Source organism: Leucoraja erinacea, chromosome 17 (assembly GCF_028641065.1).
Source record: "Leucoraja erinacea ecotype New England chromosome 17, Leri_hhj_1, whole genome shotgun sequence".
NCBI lineage: Eukaryota > Metazoa > Chordata > Chondrichthyes > Rajiformes > Rajidae > Leucoraja > Leucoraja erinaceus.
Genome location: NC_073393.1, coordinates 2,513,492 through 2,538,568, shown reverse-complemented (window position 1 = coordinate 2,538,568; position 25,077 = coordinate 2,513,492). Strand labels below are relative to the sequence as shown.

At 44.0% G+C, this 25,077-nt stretch overlaps 1 protein-coding gene across 3 annotated transcripts in view; it reads left to right on the top strand.

The window, feature by feature from the left end:
- mylk3 (myosin light chain kinase 3) overlaps window positions 1–21,589 on the top strand; it is a 38,913-nt gene extending 17,324 nt beyond the window's left edge. For 2 of the 3 annotated variants that reach the window (XM_055648376.1, XM_055648375.1), the window contains exons 6-13: window positions 193–286; window positions 1,138–1,247; window positions 4,594–4,735; window positions 6,619–6,689; window positions 10,801–10,929; window positions 14,032–14,184; window positions 14,758–14,890; window positions 19,197–21,589. In XM_055648376.1, the coding sequence (XP_055504351.1) occupies window positions 193–286; window positions 1,138–1,247; window positions 4,594–4,735; window positions 6,619–6,689; window positions 10,801–10,929; window positions 14,032–14,184; window positions 14,758–14,890; window positions 19,197–19,271 (907 nt within the window). In that variant the 3' untranslated portion in view covers window positions 19,272–21,589. The remainder of the gene's footprint in view (window positions 1–192; window positions 287–1,137; window positions 1,248–4,593; window positions 4,736–6,618; window positions 6,690–10,800; window positions 10,930–14,031; window positions 14,185–14,757; window positions 14,891–19,196) is intronic. The other variant, XM_055648377.1, reaches the window with a different exon arrangement.
- The last annotated feature ends 3,488 nt before the right edge of the window (window positions 21,590–25,077 follow it).

The window sequence follows — 25,077 nt, the reverse complement described above, 5'->3', positions numbered from 1 at the left end:
GCGAATTGTGAAGCTGGAAGAAGGAATGTAGTGGAAGGGGAGATATAGGTCTGAGTCCAGGTGGGGCAGAGGGGAGGTGGGGAACTGAGATTGTTAACAAAGCTTCTGTTGTAACCTGGTCTACCAACTTGTTACATGTAACATGTACAGTCTTGTAACATGTACAGTCATTGTTTTTTCTTTCTTATCCAGGGGTCGGTTTGGCCAGGTTCATAAGTGCGCAGAGACATCAACAGGCCTCGAACTTGCTGCCAAAACAATAAGTGTGAAGGGAGCAAAGGACAGGGTACGTGCCTTCCTTATCGGGAATCCAGAACCAGGGCTCACAGTTTAAGAATAAGGGATGGGCCATTTAGGACTGAGATGAGGAAAAACTGTGAATCTGTGGAATTCCCTGCAACAGAAAGCAGTGGAGGCCAATTCACTGGATGTTTTCAAGAGGGAGTTTGATTTAGCTCTCTGGGTTAACAGAATCAAAGGATAAGAGGAGAAAGCAGGAATGGGGGGGGTACTGATTTTGGATGATCAATAGACTAGATAATAGGTGCAGGAGTAGGCCATTCGGCCCTTCGTGCCAGCACTGCCATTCAATGTGATCACGGCTGATCATCCCCAATCAGTACCCCGTTCCAGCCTTCTCCCCATATCCCCTGACTCCGCTATCTTTAAGAGCCCTATCGAGCTCTCTATTGAAAGTATCCAGAGAACCTGCCTCCACCGCCCTCACGGCAGGGAATTCCAGTGTGTGTGTGTGTGTGTGTTGTGTGTGTGTGTGTGTGTGTGTGTGTGTGTGTGTGTGTGTGTGTGTGTGTGTGTGTGTGTGTGTGTGTGTGTGTGTGTGTGTGTGTGTGTGTGTGTGTGTGTGTGTGTGTGTGTGTGTGTGTGTGTGTATGTGTGTATGTGTGTGTGTCTGAGCGTGTGTGTGTGTGCGCATGCCTGTGTGTGTGTGTGGTGTGTGCATGCATGTATGGATGCATGTGCAGTGTATGTGTATGTGTGTGTGTATGTGTGTGTGTGTACACACCGTGATAAACAGGCACCATTGAAAGAGTCTTCAGAAAAACATAACATTTCTAGAATAAGTGTTTACTTAATACCGAACATTCTGCTATTAATCTGAATTCTCTTCTGATTTAGGAAGAAGTAAAGAATGAAATAACTGTCATGAACCAGTTGAGTCACGTCAACCTAATCCAGCTTTACGATGCCTTCGAAGCCAAGAACAATGTCACTCTGATCATGGAATAGTAAGTGGTTGCATCACTGCACTGAACAAGATGTTCAAATGAAGGGCCGAATGGCCTCCTCCTGCACCTATTGTCTATTGCCTAACTCTGAACATTGTTTGTGCTTCAAAGTTATTTACGCTAATCCTAGGTTTAATTACTTATTGCCATCTGAAACTGTTTGCAATTCAAATAGATCATGAATAGATAAAGAAAAATATTGATTTGAGGAACAATTTACAATGAATCTATGTATTGGTCTAACAGTATGAGATGGAACTCTTGGAATCTAATTAATCTAGGATAATTAATATCATCCCCCTGTTCCCATTCTACCCACATTCCTTCCTCTGGCTTCACATTTTCACTCCCTCTTCTCTCATATCCGACACCATTTTGTCTCCTTTTCATCCCTGGACTTTGTCCACCCATCTGCCAATCACCCCCCCCCCCCCCCCCCCCCCCCCCCCCCTCAGCTGTGTCCACCTATCGCTCACCACACTTTGCCACGCCTCTCCTCTCTTACAGCTTTCTTCCCCCACCCCACCACAATGAGTCTACAAATGTGGGACTAGACTGGATGAGGCATCTTGGTCGGCATGGGTGCGTCGGGCCGAAGGGCCTGTTTCTGTGCTGAGCGGCTCCACGGTGTATTTTTATGACAAAACCACGCTGGGTGTTATGCGAGTGCTGTGTGTGATCCTCACCAACACCCTCTCAATGACAGCACAGAGTTTATTTTAAAACATTTTAGTGATAAGAATACTTATGAATAAGACTCTACTTATGAATAAGTCCCATCCTGCATACCATTCACATCACTCAGTACGTAGCCCCTGCTACACCAGAGAGTGGTGGATCTCCTCAAAATTGTGGGGTTCGCACAAGACTAAAGGGCCTGTCCCACTTGCATGCGATTGCGTGCGTTTGGCGCGACCAAACGGAAGCGGAGTTCACATGAAGTTCGCGCTAAGTACACGCTAAGTTTGCGCGTGACGTCATTTGCGTTATGCTTACCAATCAGCTGGGCAGGAGGCGGGCCGACTGAATTTGGGCATCGCACGGCGTCGGGCGGTGACGTCATCACGCAATGTCATGCCGGGCGGTGACATCATCGCGCAATGCCACGCGCTAGGCGTACGCCGTCAAGACGCTGTGTACGACCACAATGCGCCTGCGTGCCGACAGGCCGTTGGCGCACGATGATTTCGGCCACTGCCAGAATTTAGGAGCTCCTCGCGATGTCAGGACCAGCCCCGCACAACTCCACGCTTCTAAGTGGGACCGGCCCTGCATGGCCATACGGTGCCCGTACGCCTCAAGCGACCACAAGGTGGCGTAATTTGTGAGCCAAGGTCGTGTAAGTGGGACAGGTCTTTAAGACTTCTAATGTCAGGGCAGTGTAGATAAGTGTTTAGAGAAACAGCCTGGAAACAGGCCCTTTGGCCCACCGAGGCCCTGCTGACTGGCGGTCACCCGTACACTAGTTCTCTCTGACACACTAGGAAGCCAATTCACCTACAAATGTGGCAGGAGAAAACTCACGAGGTCACAGGCAGAACGTACAAACTCCACAAGGGCAGCACCTGAGCTCAGGATTGAACCCGGGTCTCTGGCGCCGTGAAGCAGCAGCGCTACCGCTGCGCCACCGTGTGACAGATGTGTGATCGGGTAACTGTTTTTGCAGTTGTTATATCTAGAGCACCTTTAACAGAAGCAGTTTAGTTTTATTATTGTCACATGTATTTTTTGTTGTGTGATTATCTAGGCCTCTCTTCCACCTTTCTCCCCCTTACTACAATCACTCTGACGAATGATCCCAACGTCGCCGGTCCATGTTCTCCAGAAAAGCTGCCTGACCCAGAGTTACTCCAGCATTTTGCACTAAATGGCATGGAAACAGGTCCTGTGGCTCAACCTACCCATGCCCACCCACCCAGATACCCCAGTCCCATTTGCCTACATTTGTTCCATATCCCTCTAAACCTTTTGCATTTTGTCCATATACCTTTAACCCTTACATATCCATGTATCCGTCTAAATGTCTTTTAAATGTTGTTACTGCACATAGAAACATAGAAACATAGAAATTAGGCGCAGGAGTAGGCCATTTGGCCCTTCGAGCCTGCACCGCCATTCAATATGACCATGGCTGATCATCCAACTCAGTATCCCGTACCTGCCTTCTCTCCATACCCCCTGATCCCCTTAGCCACAAGGGCCACATCTAACTCCCTCTTAAATATAGCTGCCTGCCTCAACTATCTCCTCCGGTAGCTCGTTCTATATACCCACCGCTCTCCAAATGAAAAAGTTGTCCCTCAAGTTCCTATTAAATCTTTCCCCTCTCCCTTTAAACCTATGTACTCTGGTTCTTAATTCCTCTTACTCTGGGTAAAAGACAGTGATGTTATATCAATTGATGTTATACACCTCTATAAGATCCTCTTTGCATTCCCTGTTTAAAGATCACTTGTTTACTTTACTACATATTTGTTTAAAGAAGAGCAAACTAATTGGGGCGGCACGGTGGCGCAGCGGTAGAGTTGCTGCCTCACAGCGGCAGAGACCCAGGCTCGATCCTGAGTACGAGTGCTGTCTGTACGGAGTTTGCACGTTCTCCCCGTGACCGCGTGTGTTTTCTCTGTGTGCTTCAGTTTTGTCCCACACTCCAAAGTTTGTAGGTTTGGGTTTGTAGGTTAATTGGAATGATATAAATGTAAATTGTCCCTAGTCAAGTCAAGTCAAGTTTATTTGTCACATACACATACGAGATGTGCAGTGAAATGAAAGTGGCAATGCTCGCGGACTTTTGTGCAAAAGACAAACAACAAAACAACCAAACAAATTATAAACACAATCATAACACACATATTCTTTTACATAATAAATAATGGAAGGAAAAACGTTCAGTAGAGTTAGTCCCTGGTGAGATAGGCGTTTACAGTCCGAATTGCCTCGGGGAAGAAACTCCTTCTCAACCTCTCCGTTCTCACCGCATGGCAACGGAGGCGTTTGCCTGACCGTAGCAGCTGGAACAGTCCGTTGCAGGGGTGGAAGGGGTCTCCCATGATTTTATTTGCTCTGGAGTTGCACCTCCTGTTGTATAGTTCCTGCAGGGGGGTGAGTGAAGTTCCCATAGTGCGTTCGGCTGAACGCACTACTCTCTGCAGAGCCTTCTTGTCCTTGGCAGAGCAATTCCCAAACCAAATCCCAAATAGTGTGTGTAGGATAGTGTTAGTGTGCGGGGATCGCTGGTCGGTGTGGACTCGGTGGGCCGAAGGGCCTGTTTCCACGCTGTATCTCTGAACTAAACTAAACTAAACCAAATTGAAAGTGTTATTCATTTAACTTATGTTGATTGTAGTGTTGGAGGTGGAGAGCTATTTGATCGAATTATTGATGAAAACTATAATCTGACAGAATTGGATACAATCATCTTTGTGAAGCAGATCTGCGAAGGTATCCAATATATACATCAACAGTACGTGCTTCATTTAGACCTGAAGGTACTTTTTACATTTCTCCATTTAGAAATATAACATTAAACGTTTTTATTAAAAATCTAATTGCTTTTGTGGATTCTCGATTATTCTATTTGATTCTAGATTCTATTTTCAGTTTTCAGTTTTCCATCTTTGATTTGTAACTAGTTTATCGGTAATGAATGGTAGACAAAAATGCTGGAGAAACTCAGCATCTATGGAGTTTATGGAGTGAAGGAATATGTGACGTTTCGGGTCGACCCGAAACGTCACCTATTCCTTCATCAGTCTGAAGAAGGGTCTCGATCCGAAACGTCACCTATTTCCTTCGCTCCATAGATGCTGCCTCACCCGCTGAATTTCTCCAGCATTTTTGTCTACCTTCGATTTTTCCCAGCATCTGCAGTTCCTTCTTAAACATTGGTAATCAATGCTAATTTTAAAATTGAAACTAGTATCTGCTGGCAATGCCCTTCAGAAAAATGACACAAAGTGCTGGAGTAACTCAGCAGGTTGTTGAATTTTTTCGTGTAATTTTGCAACCTTGGTAAAATTAGTTCAACTTTAACTATTAATTTTTAAATGTTTACTCACTGGGAGATGTAATAATGAGATTTAATACAAAGTAGACACAAAGTGCTGGAGTAACTCAGCCGGTCAGGCAGCATCTGTCACCGAAATAAAATCACGTCAATGGGACAGGCCCTTTATAGAGAGGGATTTGGGCTGCCTGGGACTTTCTTCTTTACAGTGTAGGAGGTCTACGGATAACCTTATTGAGGTGGACAAGATCATGAGGAGCATGGGTATGGTGAACATAAACATAGAAACTAGGTGCAGGAGTAGGCCATTCAGCCCTTCGAGCCTGCACCGCTCAGTATCCTGTACCTGCCTTCTCTCCATACCCCCTGATCCCTTTAGCCACAAGGGCCACATCTAACTCCCTCTTAAATATACCCAATGAACTGGCCTCAACTACCTTCTGTGGCAGAGAATTCCACAGATTTACCACTCGCTGCGTAAAAAATGTTTTTCTCATCTCAGTCCTAAAAGATTTCTCCCATATCCTTAAACTGTGACCCCTTGTCCTGGACTTCCCCAACATCGGGAACAATCTTCCTACATCTAGCCTGTCCAACCCCTTAAGAATTTTGTAAGTTTCTATAAGATCCCCCCTCAATCTTCTAAATTCAATCAAGAATCAATCGCAGTGCTTTTCCCAGGCTAATCAATTCTATATCTGGAGAGCTGAGGCTTAAGGCGAGGAGGGAAATATGTAAGAGGGGCTACTTTGTCACTCAGGGTGGTCCGTAACTGGAATGAACTGCCACAGAAAATGATGAAAATGAAATGAAATGATTCAATTTATTGTCATTGTCAGTGTACAGTACAGAGACAACGAAATGCATTTTTTAGCATCTCCCTTGAAAGGGAGACACAGGGCGTCGCGGTGTGCCCGCGCCTGCCACCGTAATTACATTCCATTACAGGCAAAGGTGGGTGAAGTGTCTTGCCCAAGGACACAACGACAGTATGCACTCCAAGCGGGATTTGAACCGGCTACCTTCCGGTCGCCAGCCGAACTCTTAGCCCATTGTGCTATCTGTCGCCCTACTGCACAGGAAGCTATAGAAGTGGATACAATTATAAACGTATGGAAGGCATTTATATGGGTAGGAAGGGTTGTGAGAATTAATGGCCAAATGCAAGCAAAGATAATCCATCTTGGTCAGCATGGCCAAATTGGGCTGAAGGGCCTGTTTCCGTGCTGTAGAGTTATATGACTCTTCCACCAAATAAATGTAGTTTTAAATGTTAGTCAAAAACCTCTTGCAAAAACAATATATTTTGATTATTATAGATGTTGCGCTGTGATTTAATGAAAAATGCCTTTCCTTTGTTTACAGCCAGAGAATATTTTGTGTGTAAACTCCATGGGAAATCAAATCAAGATTATCGACTTTGGGCTGGCCAGAAGGTAATGCCGCTTCAAATTTGTTATAAAGTATTTCTCATGCATTTTGGTCGTAGGAATAAAGGCAGAGGCTATTTCCTAAATGGGGAGAGAATCCAGAAATCGGAGGTGCAAAGGGACTTGGGAATTCCCAAAATGTTAATCTGCAGGTCGAATCAGTAGTAAGGAAAACAAACTCAATGCTAGCATTTATTTGAAGAGGGTTTGTATACAAAACCGTGAATGTAATGCTGAGGTTCTATAAGGCGCTGGTGAGGCCGTATTTGGAATATTGTGCGCAATTTTGGGCACCATATCTGAGGAAGGATGTGCTGGCTCTGGAGAGGGTCCAGAGGAGGTTTACATGAATGATCCCAGGAATGAGTAGGTTGATCTATGATGGGCGTTTGTCGGCACTGGGCCTGTATTCGCTGGAGTTTAGAATGAGGGGGGACCTCATTGAAACATGCAGCATAGTGAAAGGCTTGGATAGATTGGATGTGGAGAGGATATTTCCACTAGTGGGAGAGTCTAGGACTAGCATCAAAGGACGTTCTTTTAGGAAGGAGATGAGGAGAAATTTCTTTAGGCAGAGCGATTTTGTGGAATTCTTTGCCACAGAAGGCTGTGGAGGCCAAGTCAGTGGATATTTGGCAGAGATAGATAGATTCTTGATTAGTACGAATGTCAAGAGTTTATGGGGAGAAGGCAGGAGAATGGTGTTAGGAGGGAGAGATAGATCAGCCATGATTGATTGGCGGAGTAGACTTGATGGGCCGAATGGCATACGTCTACTCCTTATGATCCAAGCATCTTATATTGAACAATTGCAATGAAGCCTAGTTAATTGGTAACTAAGTTATATTTGAGTGTAATCTAAAATTGTACATTTTGCAAAAAGTCTGGTTCATTGTATACAGATACTGCCACTGGTTTAATGGGGTCTTTATTGTCATGTGTGCACAGCACAGCGAAAGTCTTTTGCACAACCCACAAATGCACAATCGCCATATTTTGGCACCGTTCACATGTTGGAAATACCGGAGCTCCCTCGATCCAGGTAAACCCCAGGCTGCTGCAGAATAGAAATGACCAAGATAATCTGACGTTTAATGAATATTGAAGTATGTGTAGGAAGGAGCGGCGGATTCAGTTTCACACCAAAGGTAGACACAAAATGCTGGAGAAACTCAGCGGGTGAGGCAGCATCTCTGGAGAGAAGGAGTAGGTGACGTTTCAGGACAAGACCCTTCTTCAGACTGATGAAGGAATAGGTGACGTTTCGGGTCGAGACCCGGAAGGGTCTCGACCCGAAACGTCACCTATTCCTTCCTCCATAGATGCTGCCTCACCCGCTGAGTTTCTCCAGCATTTTTGTCTACCTTTTGTGTTACGGAATGATCCGAAACGTCACCTATTCCTTCTCTCCATAGATGCTGCCTCACCCGCTGAGTTTCACCAGCATTTTTATCTACCATTCATTACCAAGAAACTAGTTACAAATCAAAGATGGAAAACTGAAAACTGAAAATAGAATCTAGAATCAAATAGAATAATCGAGAATCCACAAAAGCAATTAGATTTTTAATAAAAACGTTTAATGTTATATGTCTAAATGGAGAAATGTAAAAAGTACCTTCAGGTCTAAATGAAGCACGTACTGTTGATGTATATTTTGGATACCTTGAGAGGGAAACTGGAGGTATAAAAAGGGACAGAACAAATCAGAGCTGGCACTGATGGCCAAGGAGCCCACAATGGTCCATTGTTGGCTATGGAGTAGGTGATAAGGAAGAGATACAAACAGTGAAACTAGTAGGACAACTAGGATAGTGGAACGATGGAGAGAGAGGGAATGCAAGGGTGACTTGAAATGAGGGAAATCAATATTCACTTGAAACTCATTTCTTTCAATGACACAAGCAAATATCGCCAAGTTTCCTGATCCATGGTGGCTATAACTGAACATTGTGGAGTAAATTAAACTCCTGTAGTGTAGTTAGTGGATTCACAATGGTGCTGGAATCCTGAACCAAACACAAAGTGCTGGGGAAACTCAGTGGGTCAAGCAGCATCAGTGGAGGAAACAGAGACAGGAGACGTTTTGGGCCAGGACCCTTCTTCAGACTGATGAGATGGTTGTGGAGAAAACTGGTCAAGAAAGGTGGGGGCAGGACATAGAAACATAGAAAATAGGTGCAGGAGTAGGCCATTCGGCCCTTCGAGCCTGCACCGCCATTCGATATGATCATGGCTGATCATCCAACTCAGTATCCCATCCCTGCCTTCTCTCCATACCCCCTGATCCCTTTAGCCACAAGGGCCACATCTAACTCCCTCTTAAATATAGCCAATGAACTGGCCTCAACTACCTTCTGTGGCAGAGAATTCCACAGATTCACCACTCTCTGTGTAAAAAATGATAGGTAGATACAGGTTTAAGAAGGAACTGCGGATGCTGGAATCGAAGGTAGACAAAAATGCTGGAGAAACTCAGCGGGTGCAGCAGCATCTATGGAGCGAAGGAATAGTTGACGTTTTGGGTTGAGACCCTTCTTCAGATACAGGTTGATTGGCAGATGGCAGTCCTAAATGACCTACCCCTTATTCTTAAACTGTGACCCCTGGTTCTGGACTTCCCCAACATCAGGAACATTTTCCCTGCATCTAGCCTGTCCAATCCTTTGAGAGTTTTATATGTTTCTATAAGATCCCCTCTAATCCTTCTAGATTGCAGTGAATATATGCCCAGCCGACCCATTCTTTCATCATACGTCAGTCCCGCCATCCCGGGCATTAACCTGGTGAATGAATGCTGCACTCCCTCAATAGCAAGAATGTCCTTCCTCAAATTAGGAGGCCAAAATTGCATACAATTCTCCAGGTGTGGTCTCACTAGGGCCCTGTACAACTGCAGTAGGACCTCTTTATCCTAAACTCAAATCCTCTTGCATTGAACGCCAACATGCCATTAGTTTTGTTCACTGCCTGCTGTACCTGCATGCTTACTTTCAGTGACTGATGTACAAGCACATCCAGGTCTCGTCGCACCCCACTAGTCACTGCCTACCATTCTGAAAATAACCCGTTAATCCCTGCTCTTTGCTTCCTGTCTGCCAACCAGTTCTCTATCCATGTCAATAGCCTATCCCCAATACCATGTGCTCTAATTTAGCACACTAATCTCGTGTGTGGGGCCTTGTCAAAGGCTTTTTGAAGGTCCAGATACACCACGTCCACTGGCTCTCCCTTATCCATTCTACTTGTTACATCTGCAAACAATTCCAGAAGATCAGTCGAACATGATTTCCCCTTCATAAATCCATGCCTACTTTGACCGATCCTGACTCTGCTTAAATGAAAGATAGACACAGAGTGCTGGAGTAACAGCAGATCAGGCAGCATCTCTGGAGAAAACGGATAGGTGACATTTCAGTTTGGGGCCTTTCTCCCTTTTCATCTCAGGCCTAATTCCAGATTATGTTGACTCGGCGACTGCTTCCGACACTTGTGCTCAGTCTGCCAAGGTTGGCCTGATCTCTCCCTTCTCCCCTCTCTGATCAGGCAAAAGGTTCAGGTACAGACGTGTGAAAACACACAGCTCCAGATTCTTGGAGTTTAAGAAGGAACTGCAGATGCTGGAAAATTGAAGGTAGACAAAAGTGCTGGAGAAACTCAGCGGGTGCAGCAGCACTATGGAGCGAAGGAAATAGGCAACGTTTCGGAACGAAACGTTGCCTATTTCCTTCGCTCCATAGATGCTGCTGCACCCGCTGAGTTTCTCCAGCACTTTTGTCTCCTCCAAATTCAGGGAGTTTCTTCTCAGCTGTTATCAGGCAACTGAACCATTCTGTCAACAATTAGTGAGCAGTGCTGAACTACTATCTATCCACCTCATTGGAGATCCTCGGACTATCTTTAATCGGACCTTAGTGCACTTTATCTTGCGCTGACATTATTCCCTTTATTCTGTATTTGTACACTGTGGATGGCTTCATTGTAATCATGTATAGTCTTTCCACCCACTGGATAGCATGCAATAAAACAACTTGTCACTGTACCTCGGTACACGTGACAATAAACTAAACCGAATCTAGTGGTTGCTGAAGGAAGGTTGTTCCTTTTTTTTTTGTAGGTATAAACCAAGAGAAAAACTACGCGTTAATTTTGGTACTCCAGAATTCCTTGCTCCAGAAGTGGTGAATTACGATTACGTTTCATTCTCCACAGACATGTGGAGTGTGGGAGTTATCGCCTACATGTTGTGAGTATCAAATGCCGTGCAAGTTATATTCTACCCCAGATGGAACATGTGCAGCAGTGATTTTCTAGAACTCGGAACAGTCCACCACGATCGACACAAAACGCTGGAGTAACTCAGGCTCAGGCAGCATCTCTGGAAAGAAGGAATGGGTGATGTTTCAGGTCGAGACCCTTCTTCAGACCCGAAACGTCACCCATTTGACCCGAAACATCACCCATTCCTTCGCTCCAGAGGCGCTGCCAGTCCCACTGAGTGACTCGGGCTTTTTGTGTTTATCTTCGGTTTAAACCAGCATCTGTAGTTCCTTCCGACACACGATGCCTGCACCCATGTTGGATAACATCTTGAGCAGCTCATTTGGAGATCGCACAGATATTTCTGATGAGCTGCAATGTCCTTTCCACTGGTCACCTCAGGATCAATTTACAATCTATTTCAAGATACAACTTAATGGCTCTTTAATCAAACAACACAATTAATTGATAGATTTCACAATTTCACACAGAGAATTGTGAATCTCTGGAACTCTCTGCCACAGAGGGTAGTTGAGGCCAGTTCATTGGCTATATTTAAGAGTTAGATGTGGCCCTTGTGGCTAAGGGGATCAGGGGGTATGGAGAGAAGGCAGGTACGGGATACTGAGTTGGATGATCAGCCATGATCATATTGAATGGCGGTGCAGGCTCGAAGGGCCGAATGACCTACTCCTGCACCTAATTTCTATGTTTCTATGTTTCTATTGCATTTAATTGACACTCAGTTGTGCTAAACGTCACCTCCCTCTCCCACCAGCAAACCAATATCAACTACAAAATGCACCACAAAGCTTCTTTGACGGTACTTACCTAACAGCCAACGTCTACAGTCGACACCGATAAGGGGACTGGCTCCAGCGGAATACGACTGCCCATTTTAATCATGCATTACCCCAACTTGGAGGTGCATTATCTTCCTTCATTGATATTGGGTCCATTTCACCACAGAGAATTGTAGCAATTTAAGACGGTGGCTGATTATGACTTTCCCAAGCACAATTATGGATGAATAATAAATCAATAATACATTATTGATTGATTAAATAGATTGAAAGGTACAGCATGGAGACAGGCCCTTCGGCCCACCGAGTCCATGCTGACCCATTCACACTAGTTCTATTTTACCCAGTTTCTCCTCTACTCCCTCCACAACAGGAGCAATTTTTACAAGAGGCCAATTAACCTACAAACCCGGACGTCTTCGAGATGTGGGAATCAAACCCACTAAGTCACAGGGAGAAGGTGCAAACTCCACATAGACAGCACCCGAGGTCAGGATCGAACCCGGGTCACTGGCGCGGTGAGGCAGCAGCTCACAGCTACATTAATTACAAAAACGTTGTTCGTTATATCACAGGAAAGGAATTCTACAATTGCAAACATTGTGAAAGCCACATTTTGTCCCTGGTACTGACGACAATATAATCGTTCTTCTTGTCAAACACGAATACATCTCTAAGATTATGAGTACTGGGATTACTGTCAGATGTCTGATGCTTGGCTGGAAAGCTGCAGTTTTGTGATGTTACGGTTGCCGTTAAATGGGTAACTGCCTTGCTGTGGTTTGTATGGTTACACACAACTAAAATAGCTCTCAGTAAAGCCAGATATGCAACACCTCCTCAGCCACGTCTTCCTCCTGCGCACAAGTACAACTGGCGATGTCCCACAACAACAATTCTGCAGCTGTTAAGCTGGGCACCGTTAATGGAAACACTGGGCTACCTTGGTGAAAAGTTCACAGGTCTTGGCATGAATCTTCCTTGCAGTACATGTTGTGTTTCCTGAGCTGTTGTGTAGCTCGGACCCTTGCACCACACCTGGAATCCAGTGGAGATCAACAGATCCCCCCGTAGATAGGCACAAAAAGCTGGAGTAACTCAGTGGGTCGGACATCATCTCAGGAGAAAAAGAAGTGGTGACGTTTTGGGTTGAGACCCTTCTCCACGACCCCTGTACATCAGTGCTGTTCAGGGTCTTGCCATTATTCGGCATACTTTCCTTTGCATTCAACCTCCCAAAGTGCAACACCTTATTTAAGAATAAGGGGCAAGCCATTTAGAACGGAGACGAGGAAACACTTTTTCTCACAGAGAGTTGTGAGTCTGTGGAATTCTCTGCCTCAGAGGGCGGTGGAGGCAGGTTCTCTGGATGCTTTCAAGAGAGAGCTAGATAGGGCTCATAAAAATAGTGGAGTCAAGGGATATGGGGAGAAGGCAGGAACGGGGAACTGATTGGGGATGATCAGCCATGATCACATTGAATGGCGGTGCTGGCTCGAAGGGCCAAATGGCCTACTCCTGCACCTATTGTCTATATCATCTCTGGAGACAAGGAAGTGGTGACTTTTCGGGTTGAGACCCTTCTTCATGCCCATGTACATCAATGCTGTTCAGGGTCTTGCCATTATCCTGCATACTTTCCTTTGCATTCAACCTCCCAAACCTCCCCAACCTCCCAAACCTTGCAACACCTCACACTAGCCCGGAATAAAGCTCATTTGCCTTTTCTTTTTCCTTCCCCCTCAGCCCTGCTGCTGCGAGTTAATTCTGTTGGGCTTAAGTGGCAAATTTGGAGACTACCTTGAAGTACAGTCCGACAATGCCAAGCCTCCACATCCTTCCTGTGCTGGGTCAAATGCCAATGTTAAACGACGGAATAATCCATTCCATTTAGTCAACGTCCGCAAAACACATAATCTCGGACCACTCCCAGTCCCAAATACCTTTTTCAGTCTGCGCTCAGGGAGGCGCCTAAGGTCACTTTCCCTAAAACCATCCGCTTTAAAAACTTTTTCTTCCCCTCAGCAATCAGCCCTGCTGCTGCAAGTTAGACAATAATATGATTTTGGGCTTAAGTGGCAATGGTCTTTGTTGGTTCTTTTGCTTGTAATGTTGGTGAGAGTCCGACATGTGGCCAAGCCTGCACTTTATTCCTGTGATCTGTGTTATTAGTGGGGTAACTAAAATGTAGCAATGTACCAAACCCAAACACCACCAATGGTTGCGTGGCAAATAAAGATTCTATTCTATTCTAATTGAATAATGATAGCTGCTTGCATTTTCAGGCTGAGTGGATTATCTCCTTTCCTGGGCGACCACGACACTGAAACCATGAACAACGTTATCAATGCAAACTGGGACTTTGATGCTGAAGGATTTGAAACAGTGTCTGAAGAAGCAAAAGAATTTGTTTCAGACCTGCTCGTGAAGGAAAAGTGGTAAGACATATAAAACATAATTGTCCGTGCAAGGTTTTCCTGCTTTAAGAGATTGGTTTAGAGCTTAGTTTAGAGATACAGCATGGAAACAGGCCCTTCGGCCCATGCCGACCATCGATCACCCGTTCACCCTAGTTCGATGTTATCCCACTCTCTCATCCACTCCCTACACACTAGGGGCAATTAGCCTACAAACCTGCATGTCTTTGAGATGTGGGAGGAAACCAGAGCACCTGGAGGAACCCCACGTGGTCACAGGGAGAACGTGCAAACTGCACAGAGACAGCACCCAAGGTTTGGATCGAGCCCAGATCTCTGGCGCTGTGAAGCAGTGGCCCTACCCGCTGCGCCACCCTCTTGAGCCAGTGCTAATCTGCTTTCGTTTATGTGTGATTTTCAGCTTCCGGGGATAATCTCTTGAATTTCCTCCATCTGAAGTTTCCTGTGACCATGGGTGCTTCACAAAATGAGTTATTAAATTGAGGGAATTCAGAGCTTTTCCGCAAATGGTTTTGTATTGCTTTTTAATGTGGTCTACATTATCTAATGCCTTGCATTTATTTATGTCACCAGCAGCAGATCCAGTGCATCAAAGTGCCTCAAACACAACTGGCTGAACAACCTACCAGAAAAAGCAAACAGATATAGGGTCCGGCTCAGGTCCCAGGTGCTGTTGCAAAAGTATATAACACAGCGTTTATGGAAGGTAATATGCCGTTTACTTTAATTTCATTCATCCTGATTATAGAAACATAGAAAATAGGTGCAGGAGTAGGCCATTCGGCCCTCCGAGGCTGCACCGCCATTCGATATAATCATGGCTGATCATCCAACTCAGTATCCCATCCCTGCCTTCTCTCCATACCCCCTGATCCCTTTAGCCACAAGGGCCACATCTAACTCCCTCTTAAATATAGCCAATGAACTGGCCTCAACTACCTTCTGTGGCAGGGAATTCCACAGATTCACCACTCTCTGTGTGAAAAATGTTTTTCTCATCTCGGTCCTAAAAGACTTCCCCCTTATCCTTAAACTGTGACCCCTTGTTCTGGACTTCCCCAACATCGGGAACAATCTTCCTGCATCTAGCCTGTCCAACCCCTTAAGAATTTTTTGTGTGGAATATTTAAAAAATCCTGGGCGGAATGTTTATATAAGTTTAGTTCAGGTTTAGAGATACAGCATGGGAACAGGCCCTTCGGCCCACCGAGCTCATGCTGACCATCGATCACCCGTTCACACTGGTTCTGTTATCGCACTTTCGTATCAACTGCCCACACACTAGGGGCAATTTACAGAGGGCTAATTAAACTACAAACCCGCACACCTTTGGAATGTGAGGGGAAACCGGAGCACCCAGAGGAATCCCGGGCAGTCACAGTGAGAACGTGTACAAACTCCGTAGATAGATAGCCTTTTATTATCATTCAGAAATCTGAACGAAATTGCAGCAGTCATACATATAATACCATACAATACAACAACAATAAACACACATTAACATCCACTACAGTGAGTCCACCCAGCATCTCCTCGCTGTGATGGAGGCAAAAGTCTTAGGTCGCAGTCTCTTCCCTCCTCTTCTCCCTCTGCGTACAGACAGCACCCAGTAGCTAGGATCGAACCTGCGTCTGGCGCTGAGAGAAAGCAGCTCTACCAGCTGCACCACTGTTAGAACAATCCATAAGGTCATAAGGAATAGGAGTAGAATTAGGCCCATCAAGTCTACTCCACCTTTCAACCATGGCTGATCCATCTCTCCCTCCTAACCCCATTCTCCTGTCTTCTCGCTATAACCTCTGACACCCGCACTAATCAAGAATCCATCTATCTCTGCCTTAAAAATATCCACTGACTTGGCCTCCACAGCCTTCTGTGGCAAAGAATTCCTCTGATTCACCACCCTCTGACTAAATAAACTTCTCCTCATCTCCTTCCCAAAAGAATGTCCTTTAATTCTGAGGCTATGACCTCTAGTCCTAGACTCTCCCACGTTGAAACATCCTTTCCACATCCACTCAAACCAAGCCTATCACTATTCCGTATATTTCAATGAGGCCCCCCCTCATTCCTCAAAACTCCAGTGAGTACAGGCCCAGTGCTGACAAACGCTCATCCTAGGTTAACCTACTAATTCCTGGGATCATTCTTGTAAACTTCCTCTGGGCCCTCTCCAGAGCCAGCACATCCTTCCTCAGATAGGGTGCCCAAAATTGCTCACAATATTCCAAATGTAGCCTAACCAGCGCCTTATAGAGCCTCAGCTTTACATCCCTGTTTTTGTATACAAGCCCTCTTGAAATAAATGCTAGCATTGAGTTTGCTTTCTTTACTACCGATTCGACCTGCAGATTAACTTTTTGGGAATCCTGCACCAGAACTCCCAAGTCCCTTTGCACCTTTGATTTCTGGATTCTCACCCCATTTAGAAAATAGTCCACGCCTTTAATCCCACTACCAACATGCATGACTCCACACTGTGCTACACTATATTCCATCTGCCACTTCTCTGCCCACTCTCCCAACCTATCCAAGTCCTTCTGCAGAGTCCCTGCTTTCTCTACACTACCTGCACCTCCACCTATTTTGGTATAATCCGCAAACTTTGCCACAAAGCCTTCAATCCCCTCGTCCAAATCATTGATATACAAAGTGAAGAGTAGCGGCCCCAGCACCGACCCTTGCGGAACTCCACTAGTCACTGGCAGCCAACCAGAAAAAGCCCCCTTTATTGCCACTCTTTGTCTTCTGCCATCCAGCCAACCTGCTATCCATGCTAGTATCTGCCCTTTGATACCATGGGCTCTCATCTTCCTAAGCAGCCTAACGTGTGGCACCTTATCAAAGGCTTTCTGAATATCTAAGTAAACAACATCTACTGACTTTTGTTTGTCTGTCCTGCTGATTCCAGCAGATTTGTCAAGCAAGATCTCCCCTTCACACAGAGCCATGCTGACTTTGGCCTATTTCATCATACTCTATAAACTCATCCTTTATAATGGACTCTAAAATCTTACCAACCACCAATGTCAGACTAACCGACCTATAGTTCCCACTATTTTTCCGTGCTCCCTTATTGTGCAGCGGGGTATTATTGGCAATTTTCCAATGATCTGGGACCACTCCTGACTCCAGTGATTCCTGAAATATCACTATCAATGCCTCCACTATCTCTAAAGCCACCTCCTTCAGAACCCTAGGGTGCAGTCCATCCGGCCAAGGTGACACCCGTCTCCAGCCCTTTCAGCTTCTCAAACACCTTCTCCCTAGTAATAGCCTCCCTAGTTTTCAGTCTCCAGGGAAGTTTTCAGTCTGAACTCGCCTGGGAATATCCTGTACATGTTTTAATGCTGGGACTGGATTAATGCTCAACATATCGGACCAAATCACACTAACGGTTAACTAGCTATCCCACACAAAGGCAGCGGCTACTGTGTGACAGTGCCTTCTGGACCTTCTGATGTTGAGGTCAGATGCAGGTGAATCTGACCTGCTCAACCACTAACTCCATGATGCTCACTCCACCCGCTCTCAGCTTTCCACCGGCCATGGCTGGCATTTAAATAGACCTTCAATAAAATGTTGAAGTTAGAATTTTATTTTTACCTTATTATAATCAATATTAATGTATTCATAATTCATAGATATTGAACGCGGCTTCTGATGAATTAAAAATATTTTTAAATAGTTTCAAAAGTTTTGTTCAACTATTTAACTAGTTTCCAACTGTTTGTAATAAAACATACAGCACAGGGACAGGCTCTTCAGCCCACAATGTTGGGGCTGAACATGAAAAACTAATCTCATCTGCCTGCATATCCCTCCATTCCTTGCATGTCCATATGCCTATCCAACATCCACTGTCATATATGCCTCTACTAAATCTGGCAGTGCATTCCAGACATCCACCAACCCCTGTGTAAAAACATTTGCCCCCATACATTTCCTTGCCCGTCCTAAGAGCATCTCTGCCTCAGAGGGCGGTGGAGGCAGGTTCTCAGGATGCTTTCAAGAGAGAGATGGATAGGGCTCTTAAAGATAGCAGAGTCAGGGGATATGGGGAGAAGGCAGGAACGGGGTACTGATTGGGGATGATCAGCCATGATCACATTGAATGGTGGTGACCTACTCCTGCACCTATTGTCTATCTTAAAGCTATATCCTCTTGTCAACCATCTGCCATTTAGCTCAGTCTCTAGTCCATCATCTACCACTAAACCTTTCCATCCATGTACCTGTCCAAGCATCTTTTAAATGCTGTCATAGTATTTGCCTCAACTCCCTCCTCAGGCAGCTCATTCATATACCGACCACCCGCCAAGTGAAAAGGTTGCCCCTCAGGGTCTTTCCCCTCTCACCTTAAACCCATGCAATTCCTCTTCTGATTATGGTGACAAGACCAATGTGAGGAAATGCTGAGGAGACAGAAGGAATTGCAGATTCTGGTTTACAGAATCAAGGAACTGCAGATGTGGAATGAAGGGTCCCGATCCAAACGTCACCTATCCATGTTCTCCACAGATGCTGCCTGACCTGCTGAGTTACTCAAGCACTCTGTGAAACGTCACCTATCCATGTTCTCCACAGATGCTGCCTGACCCGCTGAGTTACTCCAGCACTCTTTGAAACGTCACCTATCCATGTTCTCCACAGATGCTGCCTGACCTGCTGAGTTACTCCAGCACTCTTTGAAACGTCACCTATCCATGTTCTCCACAGATGCTGCCTGACCCGCTGAGTTACTCCAGCACTCTTTGAAACGTCACCTATCCATGTTCTCCACAGATGCTGCCTGACCCGCTGAGTTACTCCAGCACTTTGAGCCTTTTTTGGGGAAAAAGCTAAAGCAAGCTTAGTTTCAGACCAAATGTACATAGTGTTACCACAGGATGTTATTGCATATTTTCTCAGAATGAGAGATCACATAACAAAGGAAAATACCGAGGGAAAAACATGCTAATCACTTTAGAACGCAGTTAAGCCTAAAGATTAATTTTCCTTTGTGTTTACAGAAAAATTATTACGTAGTTGCTGCAGCCAACAGGTTCAAAAAGATCAGACAGCAGAGTTCGTGCAATGATGTTTAGTCAGTGCCTTGGGTTGTGACAACAGAAGAAATGGAACCATCTGGTGAAAGAAAAATCCAATATATTATCATATCAGAAGTGGTGGAACTATGAATTAATTCTATTTTGTCTTGATTGCATTCATATGCTGTGTTTTAAACCTTTGGGACACTGCTCTTAAAAAATGTGGCCAAATTGTATGATGAAATTAATAGTGTTACCTATAACCAGCAGAAACGTAGAATGTTCTCCTTTCCCCCTGACAAATCAGTTTTAGGTTTATAATGGTTTTGTTCTGCATGCTATCCAATCAGGTCAGATAATGGTCTACATAATACTATAAAGTTAAACTCCAGTACAATAGGTAAAGCAAAGGGGAAGATACAGAGTGCAGAATATAGTTCTCAGCATTGTAGCGCATCAGTTCCAGGGACAAAGTCCAACATCTGCAATGCGGTAGAGGTGAAACAGACTATCATGGAAGGACTGTTCAGAAGACTGATATCAGAGGGGAAGAAGCTGTTCCTGAGTTGTTTAGCAGCATGAAAAGATATCTGGCACAGCATTCTCCACATTTCTAATGAAAAGCCATGTCTCAATTGAAGCCATATCTTCATGGAATGCTATGACAAATTACATTTGAGAATTACATACAATCTACTGCCCACTGACAAGTATGCATACATGACCAGTTTGCAAAGTGAGAATCTGATAAGACTGCATTTGAAAAATATTACTTCACACCACAATGTAGCAAATTGTTGTAGATAAATTACTAGAAAACTGTACTAGCTTTTGAATGGTATAAAGTGAACTGAGATCCCTTGAGGGATGAATCGCTAGCAATCTAATTCTTCAGTACTCTTTGATGTTTTTTAAAATGCTTTATTATTAAAGTACTTATGTAATTAAAGTGTGGGGTCTCGTAACCCTGAGAATCAAAATGTTACTGCTGTAAAGAATAAGCCATAGCTCTATACCTCAAGGTCCTTTTGTATTAATCATGTTGAGTACATAGATTTCAATTGAAGTTGTAATAGATTTTTTTTTTCAGGTAACTTGGTTTATTGCTAACGTTACAACATGTAATAACATTTTGGCAGGCGTATTAATAGTTAGTCTCTGGGGAACCTGCAAATGAAATTGCCAGTAGCTTTGCATTGTGATCAATTTATCAATTTTCCCGTGATATTGTTTTCTGTGTTTTCAACAATATTGGCGGGATGGTGAAAGAAAATCAACGCAAACTTTGTCAACCAAGTAGCCTCGTAAAAATAACATTGGGCATTGCTTCCCCACCCCCACCTTCTCGAAACTTAATCCGCATGGAAATAATTGAGCTGCTTTTAAAATGAAGTCTGAGCAGTCAATAGCATTTTTCATTTGTTCTGCATCAGTAATATCGATATGGAAACTATTCACTACAGATAAGGTAGATAATTGCATTGATGGCAGTATTAATCTATTCAAATGTAAAACCAAGTGGGCACTACACTGGAAAAATCCATATATTAATTATTGCTGTATAGCATTATAAATAAAGGTATTGCAAGTAGCACAATAATAAATTGGAATAATGCAATATCCAAGAACTCTCAGTGTTCCTGACCTTTTGTTCACAGCTGAGTAAAGAAATAGGTCATTAATCACTGTAGCAATGCAAGATTAGGGTCACATTCCAGTCTCAGGCAAAGCAATTGATTCTAACATCATCACATTAATCTTCCTACCCTTTCCACTTCCTTCTCTAAAGCTCTGAAATTATTTTCTGTATTACTTATGCATGTAGAAAGCAGATTTGGCAGACTTAGTCATACTTGCTGTGTGTGCTTAAGGGATATCTGAGGCCGTGGAGGTTTTCAGAGAAGTAGCGCAGAAATTTGCCATTTGGCCCGCTGAGTCCGTGCTGACATCAACCACTCTTCCATTTTAAATGCCATTTTATTTTCCCCACCTTCCCATCAACTCTGCCCACATCTGTCACTATCTTTGCATCAACGGCATCTCTTCCTCCAGTACCTCCTCTCCGAGCGTGTGCCACCGCGACATTCTGAGATCTGCTCCACCTCTCTATCACGTCTGAAACACTGAAAACGTGGAAAGTTGAGCTGCCTGCCATGTCCCTCTCGCAACCAAGTCTCCATCATGAGTACGGACATTGTGGGCTGACTAGCCTGTCCCTGTGCTGTGTTGTTCTATCTTCCTCTGGGAAGCTTATAATGTGATTATCAAACTGGTAGAGGAAGAATCTCCCTCAGCACCTCAATGTCTTGATCTCGGCTTACAATAAAGTGCACAAATTAATATCAGACATGTATCTATTAAAAAATTAATTTTAATGCTTTGGTACAAGTTTTTTTAAATTTCATTCAAGAGATGTGGGCTTCAGAGGCTGAGCTGAGCATTTTGTTGTCCTTGAAGTATTGCCCTGAGCTTTTGTGAACTGCTGCAGTTCTTGCGGGGTGGATACACCTGCACCGTTGTTAGGGAGAGAATTCAAGATTTTTTACTCAGCAACAGTGAAGGAACAGCAAAAAAAATCCAATTGGGAATGGCGCATTGATTGGAGTCCAACTTCTATTTGTTGGTGTTGTCCGTGCTTCTGCTTCTCTTGTCCTTCCAGTGAGTAGAGGCGATGGGTTTGGAAGGTGCTCAGGACTCTTGGTGAGTTGGTGCCGTGGATGGTACAAACTGCTGCTATTCTTTATTGGTAGTGGAGTGAGTTAATAGTGGTAGATGGAGCGCCTACCAAGCAGACAGCTATGTCCTGTGTGGTGCTGGATGTCTTGACTGTTGTTGAAGCTGCACTCACCCAGGCCAGTGGAGAGTACTCCATCACACTCCTGCTGGAGCCTTGTCGGTGGTGGGATGGGCTTTGGGGAATTGTTCAAAGGTCTGTTTATTGTCACGTGTACCAATTAAGGAAATAGTGGAGTTTCAGAAACTAACCATGCCTTTTTACTCCAACCAGAGATGCTGAGTTACTCTAGCACTTTGTGTTCTACACCAGATTCCAGCATCTGCAGTTTCTTGTGCCTCCGTTTTGCTGCTGCATTGCAAAATCTCAAAATACGTCTACCTTGAAGAATTTCTCCTTCCCTCTCTGGTTTTGTCCCACACCCCATCTCTTTGCTCCAAGCTTTCTTCCTCCTACTACAATCAGTCAGAAGAATGGCACTGATTCGAAGTGTCACCTAACTCTGTCAGCCACAGATGCCGCTGAGTTGCTTCAGCACCTTGTGCTCTTCAAAAAAAAAAAAACATCTCTGTACTGCTTGGGTAGACTTCTTTCAGGCTTCGTTAAGGGGTGCTTTTATCTTAAAAGAAAATGTTGTTTTTACAGATTAAATGTGATTATTACAATTATAATAAGGCTCACAGGATCAGAAAAGTATCGCAAGTGTTTTGTTTTTGGAACCAGGTCTTGATATAGCTCTGTTCTTCAGAACTCTCAGAACTGGACTAAAAAGTAATGGGTAGGTTTGCTGAGTTACTCCAACACTTTGTGTCTTTTACAGATAGGACAATCCATGGATACTCCCAGGTCCCAACCGACAGCAGTGAGAATTATAACATGTGTATCCATTCTGTCCAATATTATATTTAGCTGAAGCAACCCGATAAGAGTTGGAGCAGCACAGATTTGGCTCCTATAACCAAGCTCAGTTCTGGCCTCTGGTGGTAATAGCACGCAGTTACTTTAGTGTGTGGTTTTGTGGATTGGTATGAATCTCGGAACTCAAAAGGTTTTAGACATTCTCCACATGAATGCATAGGCTGGTAGGTAAATTGGACCTGTAAATTTCTCCCAGTGTGCAGATGAGTGGAAGAATCCAAGTTGAAGACAATGTCGAAAAAATAAAATGTATATTTGGAAAGTTAGTGATATTAAAATCACGGATTTTAAAGCTTAGGAAAATATTTCATCCTTGCAAACGCGACACAACAGCACCTCGCAGAGCAAGCATAGCTGTTGCTTTGCATAACTGAACAAAATGACGGTGTACTACGAAAAGTGACAACCTCCAACATGCCTGCGTGCACTATAATTTAAACCACTGTGAATGCAAACAATAATTAACATTGCAGCCACCCACACACTTCACTGAGGTCAAGATTTCAACAGGGGTAAATAACTTGGTTTACCTTCCACATGATTATGCGTCAGAATGCAGCCAAGGTCCCGCATCAATTTTGGAATGAAAGGGAAAAGCTGATAAAAGAAGGGTCTCGACCCGAAATGTCACCCATTCCTTCTCTCCAGACATGCTGCCTGTCCCGCTGAGTTAATCGAGCATCTTGTGTCTGACTTTTTCTGAGACAGTCAACCATATGCTTTAACACAAGGGTCCTGACATGGAATGTTGCCTGCCCATTTCCTCCACAGATGCTGCCTGGTCTGCTGAGATCTTCCAGCACTTTGTTTTGTTTTAACTTAAACCATTCTATAAAATTAGAACGGAGGAAGTTTTATTTGCATGCATATTTAAGAAACAGAATTAAGAACATGTGCATTTTTTTGCTCTAGTTTTGAGAATTAAAATGTGAACTGCATGAAATTTATGCTTTGTAACTGAATATGGAACATGGTTTGTTTTCAGCATCATAGCCTCCATGATACAGTAAAAGTATATGTATGACCTTCCATGAAGGCAAACTTAAAAATCACGACTACTTTTATTGGTAAACGCATGCAGATTTATTATTGCAATGCTTAACTTTGAAATGTAACCCAACGTTCACAAATTAAACATCTCATTAAATTTAATTGCTCTCATATTACAGATTATTTGTCTTAAAAACAATTCCTATTGAAAGTGAACCTCTGCACACAGAATGCAACATTCCAGGCCATAGAAGTCACGATTTTGCCATGAAGGCACTGGCATAATTCCTTGAAATTTACAACTCTTGGAATATTCCCATGTGGAGTTCCAGGAGTTGATGTCCACAATTCTCTGCTCCTCCACTACCATGCAACTTTATCTGGCCTGATTTTCAGAATTGAATAGGACAACACATGCGCAGGCCCTTTGACCTATAATGTCTGTGCCGAACACGATGTTGATATAAACTAACCTCCTCTGCTGGCATGCGATTCAAATCTCTCCATATCCATAAGCCTATCCAAAAGACTCAACGCCACTATCAAATAAGTGAACTAACCAGAACTTCACTTATTTATGAACTATTTAATTGTAAAATGAATTCTAAAAATGTTCTGTTGCATAAAATGTTGACAGCATATTAAACATAATTACCATGCTACACTGTCCCTGGCACTAAAAAATGTAATGATTTAAACATACTTCTAAAAATTGAAATATGCAATTATTTTTTAATATTTCAGTTTCTACCGTAATCTCATCCTCATGCTCCAATCTTGACTTTGAGTTAGAGTGATACAGCGTGGAAACAGATTATTCGGCCCAACTTGCACACATGTCCCAGCTAAACTAGTCACACATGCCTGCTTTTGGCCCACATCCCTCCAAACTTGTTCTATCCATGTACCTGTCTAACTGCTTCTTAAACGTTGGGATAGTCCATGCCTCAACTACCTCCTCTGGCAGCTTGTTCCATAGACCCACCACCCTTGGTGTGAAAAGGTTACCCCTCAAATTCCTATTAAATCTTTTCCCCTTCACCTTAAACCTCTCCCCTCTGGTCCTCGACTCACCTACTCTGGCAAGAGACTCTCACTGATTTACAAATACAGATCCACCATTGATGCCTGATCTATTCCTCTCATATACCTCTATAAGATCACCCCTCATCCTCTTGCACTCCAAGGAATCTTGTCCCAGGTTACTCAACCTCTCCCTAT